Source organism: Mesitornis unicolor, unplaced genomic scaffold (genome assembly GCF_000695765.1).
Source record: "Mesitornis unicolor isolate BGI_N332 unplaced genomic scaffold, ASM69576v1 scaffold327, whole genome shotgun sequence".
In the NCBI taxonomy this organism is placed as follows: domain Eukaryota; kingdom Metazoa; phylum Chordata; class Aves; order Mesitornithiformes; family Mesitornithidae; genus Mesitornis; species Mesitornis unicolor.
The window spans coordinates 23,518-37,059 of NW_010195454.1; the positions used below are offsets into that span (position 1 = coordinate 23,518).

Consider the following 13,542-nt stretch of genomic DNA (forward strand, 5'->3'; position numbering starts at 1 on the left):
TGGCTCAGTAGTTGCAGACTCACTGGAGAAAAAAAATCAATGAAAACTCAATACAGAACAGCAATGATCACAACAACTTTTTCTCTGTTAGATTTTTCATACCAATGATAATATTATCTTACATCTAGGAGTACAGCTACTTTTACAGGATTGCCCTTTTTTGCTTTGTTTTGTTTTTAAAAAGATAGAGACCATAACACCACACACTCTACTTACGGCACACTGCACATTCAGCTGGAGTTAGCTAAAATATACCATGGTGAGGGAGTGTAGAGATCTACTGGGGGCAGCAGTGGATCACACATGCTGTACTCCAACAGGAGCTACAGATGTGGCATTGCAAACCATTTAAAGAAAGATCTTGCTCCTGTAAACTCATGCCCATGTTTGCGTGGCAGTCACACGGGTTGCAAAGTCTTTCTTTTGCTGACAAAATCCCATCTTGCAGACTTGGAATACTCATTGGGCAACATCACTACAGGATTCATTAGTCCTCAAAAAACAGTACTACTATGGTGACCTTAAGTAGTCACTGCCAGAGCTTCAAAGAGTCACCTTACTGAAACATTAAATTTTTAAAGATTAAAAGTACAAATGTACACTTGAATACTCCAAACTCTGGAGTTGTAATGAAGCAAACCCCTTTCTCAGATTACATTCCAGTTTGCTAGGTTTTGGGGGTCTTCTTGGCCAATGTAGAAATGTCTTTACAGGAACACGTCACTAAGCAGATTACTCCAGTCGTATCCTCAAATCACAGATAAATGCTAGACAAGGCTGGAGTATCACCAAGCTTTGAACAGGGTTGAAAGCAAGGAAGTCTTTGGAATCAGTATAACATGTCTGTAGGCAGCACTGACAGCATAAGTCACTAGGAACCAAGAGATGGTTGAAACTACTTTCTAATTTAGTATTCAGATATATTCTGTTTAGTTGCAAACCAAAAATTATCTCAATAAATGGATACAAGTGTTTTTGTTAGAGAAGGGAACACCTTATATTTTCGTAGATGTCATTTACGCCAAATAAAACTTAAATCAAGCGAGTAGTAAGAGATTCCTTGAGATCCTTGCAATCACTAACAAAATCCTAAATATTAAGCGGTCAATGTACATCTCAGGAAAATAATTGTAACTTCAAAATGAAACCAAGACAGCCCTAGCAGCCTGCCTAGTTCATGAGTGCTTTTCTGTGTGCTTTTGTGACTAATAAGTACAGGTAAGAGCAAGAAGTTTGTACAAGAATTAAAACAAAGAGAACCTGGCATGTGGAGGTGGTAACTTGGGCAGTTTGTCTCTAATAAGCTTCAGAGTTGCAGCTGCACAGGTTGGATCAAGTTCGTCTTCATTCCCTTTCAGTTGGGTGCGGGAGCTCAGCAGGGCTGGTCCCACTGATGTCTTCTGCAACGGTGCTTTTGGAGGTGACAGTGGTTCCAGCCCTGAAAAAATAATAATTTTTTTTAAAAAATTATGTTTAGGAATTACTCCCTTCTCCCATTCTCAACGCTTCACAGTGGGGCCAAACAGCTCAGAATGCTGATTATGTATCTTACTGCTTTCAGTTTGCAGTAGACATCCATCAGTCCCACTCATGGACAGAGCAACATTCCTGCCTTTGAATTTTTGCTTATTTTGGAACAGAAACATACCAAGTAACAACAGCTAACCAGCTTTCAGATTTGTATGGCATGGTGTGACAACAAAGAATGATGTTACTTCACCATGGAATTAAGGTTTTTAACAAAATGTTTGCCCAAACTGCAATACTGCTTTTTGTATATAAGTTACTAGTGTGACATCCACTTGCTGGCACGTAATTTCTGTACTCAAGGTTATATCAAGGTAAAATAGAAGAAAGGAACTATTGGCACTACTACTGTTCAACAGCTGGAGTCCCAAAAGACATCCAGAAGCAGTAGAACGCAGAAGTCCTGCTAAAACTCTTAGAGCCTGGCAAAGAGAAACCACTTCTGGGTGGGGAAATCACTGCAACATGACTGATCAGACCTGGAACCACTGTCACCCATCACAGCTGGCGGGGAAAAACACTCAATGGAAAAACAAAGTGTGTGTGAGGCACATCCCTGTTACTCGATGATTCCCAGCTACTGCATTGACCCTTCAGAGCCGAGAATATAAACCAAATTATCTCCTCCCGCTCCCCCTTCCTGATTTGTTAATAGGCAGCACCACTGAGAGTAGTTGAGTTTCAACTCCTAAATACATCTGCAAACAGAATTGTCTGGAGAACATTCTTCTTTCACAGATACTAAACCACACAATTTGGCAAGACAAAATATCGAAGTGCTGGCAGAAGCAATGTGTGTACCCACAGAGCACACTCAAGTGACAACAAATGCCTGAGCTACACCTGAGGAGCAAGCCCACTGCAAGGCACGACCACGCTGATGTTCAGCGCCAGCAGCTCAGTGGTGGGACAACTAATGACTTTATACAGCTTGATCAGAGTCAGCCCACACTGTACCGATGCAATTAGCCAGGCTTAGCAGTCAGACAGCAAACGCCTCTACCCGCTGAGCTAGAGAAGCAACTCTATTAGCAGCAAGTGGTAACAAGAACTTTTCAGCCCACAGCTAAAAATGGGAAGACATGATCTCTCACACTATCATAATAGACTACATTTTCCCCATCAGAAAGCCTTTTTGTAAGTGATTGAAATGCAAGGTCTCACCTCCCAAAAAAACCTAAACCAATGCAAAAAAGTCATGGTTTGACATGACTAAACTTTTAAGCAAATTATCTCAGCCCTCTTACGAAAAGCAACCTGAGTTTACCTGACATGCTTCAGCTGTGACTTTTAGTCTCTTATCCTCTTCTAGCCATCCCTGAAGCTGCATCCAGAAGTATTCTTGCTTTGCTAATCATTAAATGCATCACAAGCTATCAACCAAAAAAAGAAAAGCTAATGTGGCATGAACTGCTCTCTAGGTGGGAAATTGCAGGACCCATAGCAGCAGGTAGCTTTAGTGTGCAAAATACTTTTATTTCAGAGAAAGGCTTATTTTTGACAAACAAAATCAGAGCAACTTGCTCTGACCCCTTCTTTCCACCTTAAAAGGTCTTCCAGTGATTCATTCTGACCTTGATTAACTTTTACTACACATGTCCTATAACCTATGGGGTGCAAAATCATAGAATCATAGAATGTATTGGGTTGGAAGGGATTTTTAAAAATCATCCAGTCCAATCCCCCTGCAGTGAGCAGGGACAGTGTTACCAGATCAGGTTGCTCAGAGCCCCATCAAGCCTGACTTTGAATATCTCCAGGGATGGGGCCTCCACCACCTCTCTGGGCAACCTGTGCCAGTGATCTACCGCCCTCATATTGAAAAACCTTTTCCTAATATCCAATCTAAATCTACCCTTTTCTAGTTTAAAACCATTACCCCTCGTCCTATCACTACATGCCCTAGTGATATCACACAGAAGGCACTGCCTGACTGGTCAGGCTGCTGAGCTGGCAACCTTCTAGATTCACCCCCCAGGTACATGTAGGTCTAAACTCTTCTAGGCCCTAGATCAGGAGATGAGTCCTTAGCAGGGAATGATATCTACTCCACGTTTTCCAAGGCTCAGGGCGCTAAGAATGTCCTGCCAACCCCGTGCTTAACCTAGATCCTGGACATCCTCTTCCAGAGGGAGCCAACAATCCCAATTAAAACCCAAACCCAGAGCCCCTCAGAGGAGAGGGGCAACAAAAGCAGACACCCAGTTAGATCTGGCTTGTGTAGCCTCTAAATTTTGCTGCATATAGTAAATGGTCACTTGAGTCATTCCCCAATCTGCTGAAGTCAGTCTTCAGCTGACTGCAGAGAGAAGAGAGAGCTCCAGACTCAAGGATGAGGACTCTTCTAAGGCCACCTGAGACCCCATGTCTCTCTCTAGTATGGCTTATACTGGTGACAGTGAAGGAAACATCTTTAAGTGTCAGGCGATTCAGGGCAGGGCCCAGTAACAACTGTGGCAGATGGCTCACCTTCCCCTTTCAAAACAAGGGATGGAAGAAAACAGGATCTGGAGAAAGAAAGTGGACAAAAAGACATTCACCACAGTCTGAAGCCAGTGTCAAACCCAGCTCTTCCCTGACTCCCTGTTCTGCTCTCTGGAAAAAACCCCAAAATCAAAGCCCACATTCCTAAGGCAGTGCATCCTGAAAGATGGGGCTGCTCGAGTTGTCCTGGGAACTGAAGTTAGCATGGACTGTGATGGGAAGAATGCTCACTCCCTTCTAATTTATATGTCCTTGGATGGGAGGTGAGAACTGGCCTAGATAGACACAGGGCACCTTGCTGTTGGCTGAGCACACCCGACACTGCGGCTCCCTTAACTCAGCCATGCCCACATTTCATTCTCTAATGAAAGCAATGAACATTCGCCTTGCTATCTAACTTCCCTTTCCAAAGCCAACAAGACTTTAAAGAACATTGTTAAAAAAATCATTTAAAGTACTAATCTGTGCATTGGAAAAGGGTCTCAAAATTAGCAGAAGGAGCAGCAATAAGGGAAAAAATAATTAAGCATAATAGGCTGGAACTAAGCAGAGAAATAGCTGGGCTAAATACTAAAAGAAGTGATCTTGTGACATTCATTAAGCTGTGAACTTGCCATTCAAGAAGGAAAACAGTGCCTCCAAAAAGTGGTTTTTAAAAAGCACTTAATGTTTTCACTGAAGGGAGCAATCTTGAATTTATGTATCTGGAAAGGGAGCAGGAGAGGACCCTATCTCAGCTCTGATCATAGTCTAGAAAGGGAAAAAGCCCTTCTCAGGTGCTTTGCATCAAAATGAAACAGAATTAACCCAAAAGGTTCTGTTATAACCACAACTTAGAATCATCAGGATTTGGAAGAGTAAACTTCCTTTTATGATAGAAACAGTTAAAAACAAACAGGCCCTTTGGCATGAACAAGGTTAGCTGAGAAAAATACGTGATGGCCTGTATCTGTAACATAGAATTGCTTAAACTGTTTAGAATAACATTTCTGAGAGCACTTCTACATGTACTATGACTGTGTCAAAGTCAGCAGGTAGCAGGTATGTGTCTCTCACGACACATTTTTTCCAGTCCAGAGAGAACATGTGCATATGGATTAAAAGTTCCCAGGAAACCTTACTTTTAGTCCAATTTTTCCTATGATGATTATGGAAAGCAGGGTTGCTCATTCACTGCACTGAGTTTGTTTGAGGACGAGAGGATGCGACCAGCAGAGACAAGCAGTCAGTAACACACAGCAAAGGCAAGAGAGAGAAACGGACAATGTGACATTTAAAGAGATAAAAATCACAGCCAAAAGATCAATATAGGAATTCTGAAGAGTTACAAGAACAAAATATTTCTCCATTGATTTCTTATTTTAAACCATTAACAGAAAATTGGCTAAAGGTAAATACACTCCGACATCAGTAACACCACCTCTACTGTGGATTTCTTTAAAGACATTTGTTTATAAAATTAGTTTTTGGTAACAAGATAAAGACGACAGTCACCACACAGACAGCCCTGGCTGAATGGTACCTAATGTTAGAGCAGGGTTTTTTGGTTTGTTTTGTTTTTAAGACATAGATTGGCTTAAATGCAGTCTTAAAAGTAAAATTCCTCTTAGGAATTCTGCTGTTCGGTGTGTTTTATTTAACACAAGTGCAGTACTGGGCTCAAATTGTTCCAATAGCAGCTTTTAGAAAGAATCATAAAAATGTTCAAATCCCCTTTTTTGTTTAAATTGACCAAATGGCACCTACTTGCCTGAAGCAATAAAGTAGACGGTGTTCCCAAGATAAATCAATAGAAGGAAAGAGAGAGGCTGGGGTTTCAGCTGAAGTTAGGCGGCTGAATGCTGACATTATTGATTTTAGCTAGTTCAGCTGGCCTGGTAATTAAAATGTAAATTTGAGAAAGAGATTATGTCCTGACAGAAACGGTGGGATTAGGGGGAGATAAAAGCCCCTCAGTGAAAATTCAGAGAAAGAGCAAGCCCAGGTTTCCTCAGCTGTGTGGATTTAGACGAAATCTAGCTACTTCAGATTTGCTTACGTTTAATTGAAAAAACAGAGCTAGACTATAAACAACTACTGTGGACTTCAACTTTCCTGAAAAAAGTGAAATCATTTCTATTTCCCATTTGTTGAATCTTAGTCACGCTGAGTGTTAGTGATTGATATTAGCACAGACACTCCAGGACTGTCAGAAAAATCCAGCAGTTCAGGTACAATATTTCCCCATTTATCTACTACTGTGCTTACATTGATTAAAAAAATGCAGGTATTTTACTCAGGAAGCACCATGAGTTTTACTGCTGAGCGAACAGAACTTTGCAAAGCTTACTTCATATGAAGTATGAGCCCAAGGGTTGAAGTCAATATCTGGGGCATTGCTTCAGTGTTTCAGGATCAGTTCTGCTATACCCTCCGTGCACAAACGTGTGTGTGAACAAAATTAAGATGGGTGATCGTATGGGAGGAAGATTTCATTATCTCTGAAGGTTCTGCTACTCATAAGGTAAAGAGATTTGAATTACATGTCATTCCTGACATATCTGATCTTTATGAAACTATCACAAATCAAATGAATATTCAGTCTTTTTTTTTAATTTGATAAACTTCATCTCTCACTACCTAAAAAAAGAAAAAAAAAATCAACCCAAAACCCCAAAACAAACCCAAAAAACCCAACAGGCTCTTTTCTTATTAGCATCACTTCTTCTACACACAACTCTAAAATGAGGGAAAAAAATAATAAAAGTATCTGTTATGAAAAAAACCTTTAACAGTATTCATACAGCGATAACACTGATTAAAACTAAGCATTTAGAGTGGTAGAAAACTTCCTCTCTAATTGAAATAGACACAGTTTCTTACCTCACCCTTGAACACCACTAAACAAATCGCCGTCTGCAGCTGCTAAGGGAGGCTGCTGAAATGCCAGAGGTGGCTTCAGCAAACATTCTCACAGCACACATAAGTTGTGTGTACACTCAAAGCAACTTATCTCACGGACAACTGCACATATTAATATTTCTGTATCAACTACACTGCTTTAAAAGAGTTGTCAAGGAGGATTTTATAAACAGAGACTTTAAACAACCAAAAAAGATGTCCCCAGCACCTGTGAATGCAGATATGGTAATTTATATTTATCTAAAATTTTAGAATTCTGCTTTTGAAATTCAAATTAAAGGAAAAAAGATCACTGTGTTAGTTAACTAGAAGAGTTCATTAACATTACATAAATACTTGATTTGGCTTATTGGAATTACAGAATATATTAACTTGTTATGAAGTTAATCCTCATTAAGTAATCCTATTTGTTGTTGTTTTACAACCACAGCTAAGAATCAAAATAAATCAAAGCAGCAGAGTTTAGATTAAAACTTTTTTACACCTTACACCCTAATCATTTAATAGTTCCTATGAGATGCACTACTATCGCAAACCACTCGGAAGGATTATCAGCATCCTGCGCAGTGACTGTCCATTTCCAAGAAATTTAGTAGGGATTAAATATGTCCCCTGTCCTATCAGATTTTCTGGGGACCTTATTTACATAGAAGGACCTTGCCTGAGAGTGAGGAAGGTTTGCATGATCAGCTGATTAGGATGCATCAGAAGAAATACCTACAATCAATACTTTCACATGGATGTAGAAGTATGTTACTGGAAGTGCTAACCATGTTTTATCATTAATGTGTGAAGTTATCTTCATTCCAAATACTGTCTTACAATAAGTTCTACTCTATTGTCCCAAGTGTAACTATATAGAGCATGTTATGCTTAGGGACATGGTCTAGTGGTGGACTTAGGGCTGGTTTGATGGTTGGACTCAATCTTAAAGGTCTTTTCCAACCAAAACCATTCTACGATTCTATGTGTTTGTCCACATACAGATACATTAAAAAGATACTAAAATAATGAGGCAATCTCACTTGTAAACTTATAATTAAACACTTCTAATGTTGTATATGCCAAGAAAAGTTGAGGTCACACAACACAGTTGATTATAGCAGTTCAGGACCGAGATTCTGGCTTCAATGCTGAATATCTGTTATCCATAGATCTATGATAAATCAATGCATGCTATTTCAACCTTGTAACAACTAAGTTGGTTTGGTGTTGGTTTTTTTTTAAAAAGGATGTATAATAATATTAATAGAAATCTTATTCTAAACATTAGACTTTTGTCTAAGGAGAGAAACACAACTGTGTGCTAACTGCAGTTACTAAATTTGGGAAAAGGGAACCCAGATTTCACAGAGGAGTGCAAGGTAAGTAGGTAATTCTATCTGCAAAACATGATTTGCTTTTTCCCTTTGAAGAAGTAAAGTAATTCCCACAAGTCCTTATTTAGTCTAGATGGGGAAATTCTAAGTCTCAAGTGCAGCTCCTGAGAACTGTGCTCCATACACCCTGAAGCCTGCAGGTCTGGTTTCACTGCGGTCCCCACTGAGCTGTCCCTCCATGTAAAACTGTTCTCTGCATTCTTCACAGGCAGGAAGAGTTCCCTGGGGAAGTACAACATCAGCCTAAAAAACTATTAGGCTTTTTTATCATTTGCATACAGATCACAGTATACCCAGTCAACACAAAAAAGCACAATTCTCTGAATAAATGCCTCAAAATGCATGACTTCTACTGCTTCAAATCTGAAAATTTAATCAAGCACTTAGTCTATGCAGTATTTTATTATTTTTCATAGAGGCTTTTCAATGTTCAGAGAAAATTAAAGCTGTGAAAACCTTTAACGAATGGTTGCAATTGTATGTTTATTCATGTTTTTAAAATGCTCAGTGAGAACTGCACTAGAATAGCTTCTGCAGTCTGTCGCCCTCCTAATTGTATGTTAAAAACAGGCAGCGACTTCTCTAAGGCAATAGTCTGGTTTTGTACACATTATTTGTTCAATTGGGGTATAAGCCTTCTTTCCCATGTTGCTATGACATTTCATACTTAAATAAAATCCCAACCAACTGAACACACAGAAAAGGCACGACCCAGGCACCACCAGATTAGGAAAGGCAGCATGGGGACATCCACCCCACAAAGGCACATCACTCGGTGACGGGAGGAGTTTCTGAACTAACCCTTGGGATTTTACAACTGCAGCTTTGATCCTGATATGAAAGCAATCCCAAACAGGCTTTAAGATGCAATGTGAACCTCTGAAGTAGCTATCAGGGACCTAAAAACATTTTGGTTTAGGGCTCAAATACAAGAGAAATAATCTGATTAACCAGATTTGAAATAATGGTTCGTGTTCTTGACCGTACAGCCACTTCTCCTATAATTATGGATAAGGATGAAACTTGATAACCAGTAGACGGCTTCCTTGTGTCACTACTTGGAAAATGGCATTTCCCTGCAGCTCAAAGTGGTATTGCACAAGTTCATAAATGCATGTATTGAGACACAGACAAGAATTACGAATTAAGAAAACCATTAGTATACAGCAGTTGGTGGATGTGGGTGCTTTGCTAGATCCGAAAATCGCTCCATTTTTACATGGAAAAGCACATCTCAAAACAGATCATCACTTCCCATGCAGTTCAGAGCTCAGCTATGCAAGCAAGCATCTCTCATCTTTGTGTCAGCACCAAATTCAGTGGCACAAGAACAACGTCAGAAGCTGCACAGCTCCTCCCTGACTTCATCCACCTTAAGGCTTTAAGCCAATGCAACCCACAGCTGCCCACCAAAACCTGGAATGTGGGAAACCTCAAGTGGAAACAAGATTTTCTCTCTCCCTAAAGCTTTCTTTTTAATGAATATTGCCTCAATTTTTAAAGGACTAGCAATATAAGGGCAAGTTACTCTTTAATGGATCAAGCAACATTGGCACAGAGAGCTGAGAACCAGAGTAACCCTATGGAAATTATTTTCACAGCACTGCTGTTTTTTCAGCCCAATATTCCTCTTTAGCACCACAAGGCATTACAAATGGCTCTGTACTACCAGAGGACGCTGGTCCCTTGTCTGTTGCAGACATCAGGTGCAAGTGTAAATAAGGATTATACAAATGGGAGGTCGTTAAAAGTCTGGTAATGCTAATTTGGCATGACACCCCTAATGGGTTATATCTTCACACTTCAGTTATCTAATCACCTAAATTCTTTTAACAAATTTACATTTCATTTTATACATGGAGATTCAAATTGACTTAATTCTCCCTCCACCCAAACCGTACCCATGCTCAGTTCATCTTATGTATTAAATATCATCATCAATTTTGAGATCATCATCACCAACTACACATACACACAAATAATACAACTGCACGTGTCTATATACCTACACAGACAAAACTTCCCCCGTCTCTAAATATCTTTTCATTTCTCACACTTTTCAGATCTCAGAAGGACCACAAATACACGTATGCATCACCAGAATAGCACCTCAGCTTGAAACTTACCTTGATGGTTGGATACTTTCCTTTCTTAGGAGAACTGAAGGGGAATAAAGTGACTTTTAAATCAGTAATTTAAACGTCACATTTCAATCCATCTCCACAGTCATGCTTTACAATTTTGTTTTCCCATTAGTATAAAAAGTTAATCCGAGTAGCTGTTCACTTCTCCTTGGTTTGTTCAGGAAAAGTAACAACACAAGGAGAAAAGCATTAAATTGTTCACACCTTCTATGTAACACTGAGATTTTATTTTCCATGGACAGTTTAATGCTCCAGTTACAACATTCCCCTTGCACAGACTTTTGTTTTCTTAGCTCTGAATACTCATAAACTAAACACGAACTAAAGAAATGTAGCAAAACCCTACCTGGATTGTATTAAGATAAAGCTATAGTCACTGCTGTGATAACTGGAAAAAAGCCATATTTAATTAGAGAGGTGGCTGCCTAACACCATCTAACATGCTACTATGAAATCAATATATTCTTCTCTATTTTAATATGATAATTCACTTTTCTAAACAAGATGTGCCAAAGGGTTGCTTACTTTGGTTTTGCCTGTTAAAAACACATGCAGAACAGAGTCCAGCAGAGCAAATATCGTTCTCCATTTCCCTCATGCAGATGTGAAGTAATTACACAGAAGTCAGCTGATTTATGCCATAGTCATATAGCAGTTTGTGAAACAGATACTGAACGAGTAACTCACCAGTTGGCTCAAGAAAGAACTTCAGTACATTGAAGAATGTGCACGCTTAAAAGATTGCATGAAATCTTTTCAGGAATTCTGAATTATTTTCAGACTATTTCCTGGACCCAGAGCTCACATAATAACTTTAAATGGCAGCAAGAAAAGCTCAATGCCTTCAGGAACATCAAGAATGGTTCATCTCTTTTAAAATGCTATTTCTAACAAGCACAGCAGATAAAGAACACCCAAGTGTGACCACTAGCTCCTACATAACTACATGTGTAAAAAATGAGGGAGAAGTTTTGTTTACTGAGTCACTGACTTCTTCACTATAAGATACCTCATATTGGCAATAGCTTCAATGCAAAAATTGGGAATTTCTTAATCCATTTAATACAGAGCTCTAAAATACCCTTGAGTAGATAGTTGGCTTCTTCCTTTATCCTTTTCCACAACGGGGAGTTCAGAGAGCAGCGAAGTATTGTGTTAGTGTGATACAAAGGGTGGCAAGATGCTTTATTTTTTTTACAATGTGTGTCCACAAGGAAAACAGGGAAAGGAAAGCGAGAGAGGGAAGAGATGAGCACATTTCAATTCCAGTGGAAGTTACCAAGTATAAACAGGACTTTTGCACATTAGGATTCATGAGGCCGCTGTTAAAGATAGGAAAAACAAGTTCCAATGTTAAGAAAATACCAGTTTTGACACAAGGAATACTGCCAAAAGAAGAAAACAAACCCCAAAAGAATATAGCCATGTTAGTAACTAACCTCACTTGCTCATTTATTTACTATCACTACCAATCTTTTTGGGATTCTTTCATTAGTCACATATACATAGGAAGCTTTTCACAGCTGTCTGGAAGGCTGCTACTCTTCTCTTTTGTTATATTCCTTTTCTGAAAGTCCCACTGTTAGCAATAATTAGAGCTTATTCAGTATTTATTGGAAGACTGAGGTAGTTGGGATACCCAACATAGATTGGTAAAATTTTATCTAAATATACCTTTTTTTCTCAAAGAAGAGCAAAAATAAAAGCTCCCCAGTTCCTGAGCTTGTGTCCTACAGCCCTTCACCACTGCTCTGTGTTCTCACCTAACACACACATCCACTTCCCACTGGGAAGTACTCCCAGTTCTGCTTCGTCTTCCCCAACTCTTGGATGGACAAAGGAAGCACCCACAGACTGTCTGAAGGAACACACATGCTAAGTGTCACACCAAACCACATCGCAGCTCTCTGCTCACCAGGGCACTCTCCTAAGCGCAGTCCTCTACATAACTGTTAATTTCCTAATTTTTTTAAAAGCATGGATGAACAGAGACATCTACTTTCTTCAAACTGGAACCAGTCAGTTGGACTTGCTGCAAGTCCTTAGGTGAGGGACAGATAATATATATATATAATGTATAATACAGATAATCAACACATAATCGACACAGGCCTTGCTGCTCAGAGTGTCCTGGTAGGTTAAGTCTAGATGGGGTGGATGGACTGGGGCAGGACTTCACACCTGGAGACCCCAGGTGTGACCCCAGCCACTACAAGTGATCACTATGGATCATCTTTGCCTTTCTGTAGCCAAATTTGATGGCAGAAGACAATAAAAAGGTCACTTGAGCAACATCATCTGGTGTTTACACAGGCACACCCTCTTCTTTCAGCAAAAAGAAACATTTGGCTTATAGAGGTAATAGGTGCAGCCTGACTTTTATGACGCAAACCACAAGTGAGCTAAAATAAGCATGAACAGGAATGAAAAAGGCTCAACACAGCACCAGTCTCGCACAAATACTCATGGAGAAATGTAGGAGCAAGGAACTTACTACAGTATCCAAGGTTTTAAGTTCTATGTGATGGCAGCGTCCCTCTCCTTCTCTACAATGTACTGAAATCTACTGAATTTTAAAACACGCAATGCTACACAGAGGGAAAGCTGCAGACACTAAGCCAGATGTATAAAGGACAAGGAGTAATGCGCTTAAATTTAATTATTTAAGATGAACTTCCTTCAGTAACTCCCCTCTTGATTTCACAAAACCACATTACGAGTATGTCTTTATATTTTAAAACAAATTAGATTTCATTAAAGGGCAGCAAGACTATATGCTATCATCCGGCATGTGCTCAGTGGCTATAATTCTGCACCTGAAGGCTGAGCTCCATTTAACATCTTGTGATAGTAACACCCAAACCCTTCCTTTTGAGCTGTAAGTTGGCCACCCTATGGGAGGAAGCAGCTGCCCATCACCAGCTGCTATTAATGCAGGTGACAGTACAAAACCTTATCCCATCTTACCAGACTGGTAATGATATTTCAAATATTCAGGCTCATTTACAGCTTTACTTTGCAATCCCTTCACTCTCAATAAGCGTATGTTTAACACACTTATAAGCCCACACGGTGCTGCTTCTGGCTCTAAACTAGAGGGGAACATG

At 39.7% G+C, this 13,542-nt stretch overlaps 1 protein-coding gene across 1 annotated transcript in view; it reads right to left on the bottom strand.

Moving 5' to 3' along the window:
* The window catches only part of UVSSA (UV-stimulated scaffold protein A), a gene marked incomplete at its 5' end in the record, with an annotated part of 46,884 nt that overhangs the window by 13,952 nt on the left and 19,390 nt on the right, over window positions 1-13,542 (bottom strand). Inside the window, 2 exon segments of the mRNA XM_010188098.1 lie at window positions 1-22; window positions 1,261-1,438. The exon segment at window positions 1-22 is cut by the window's left edge and continues 21 nt beyond it. Coding sequence (XP_010186400.1) covers window positions 1-22; window positions 1,261-1,438 — 200 coding nt within the window.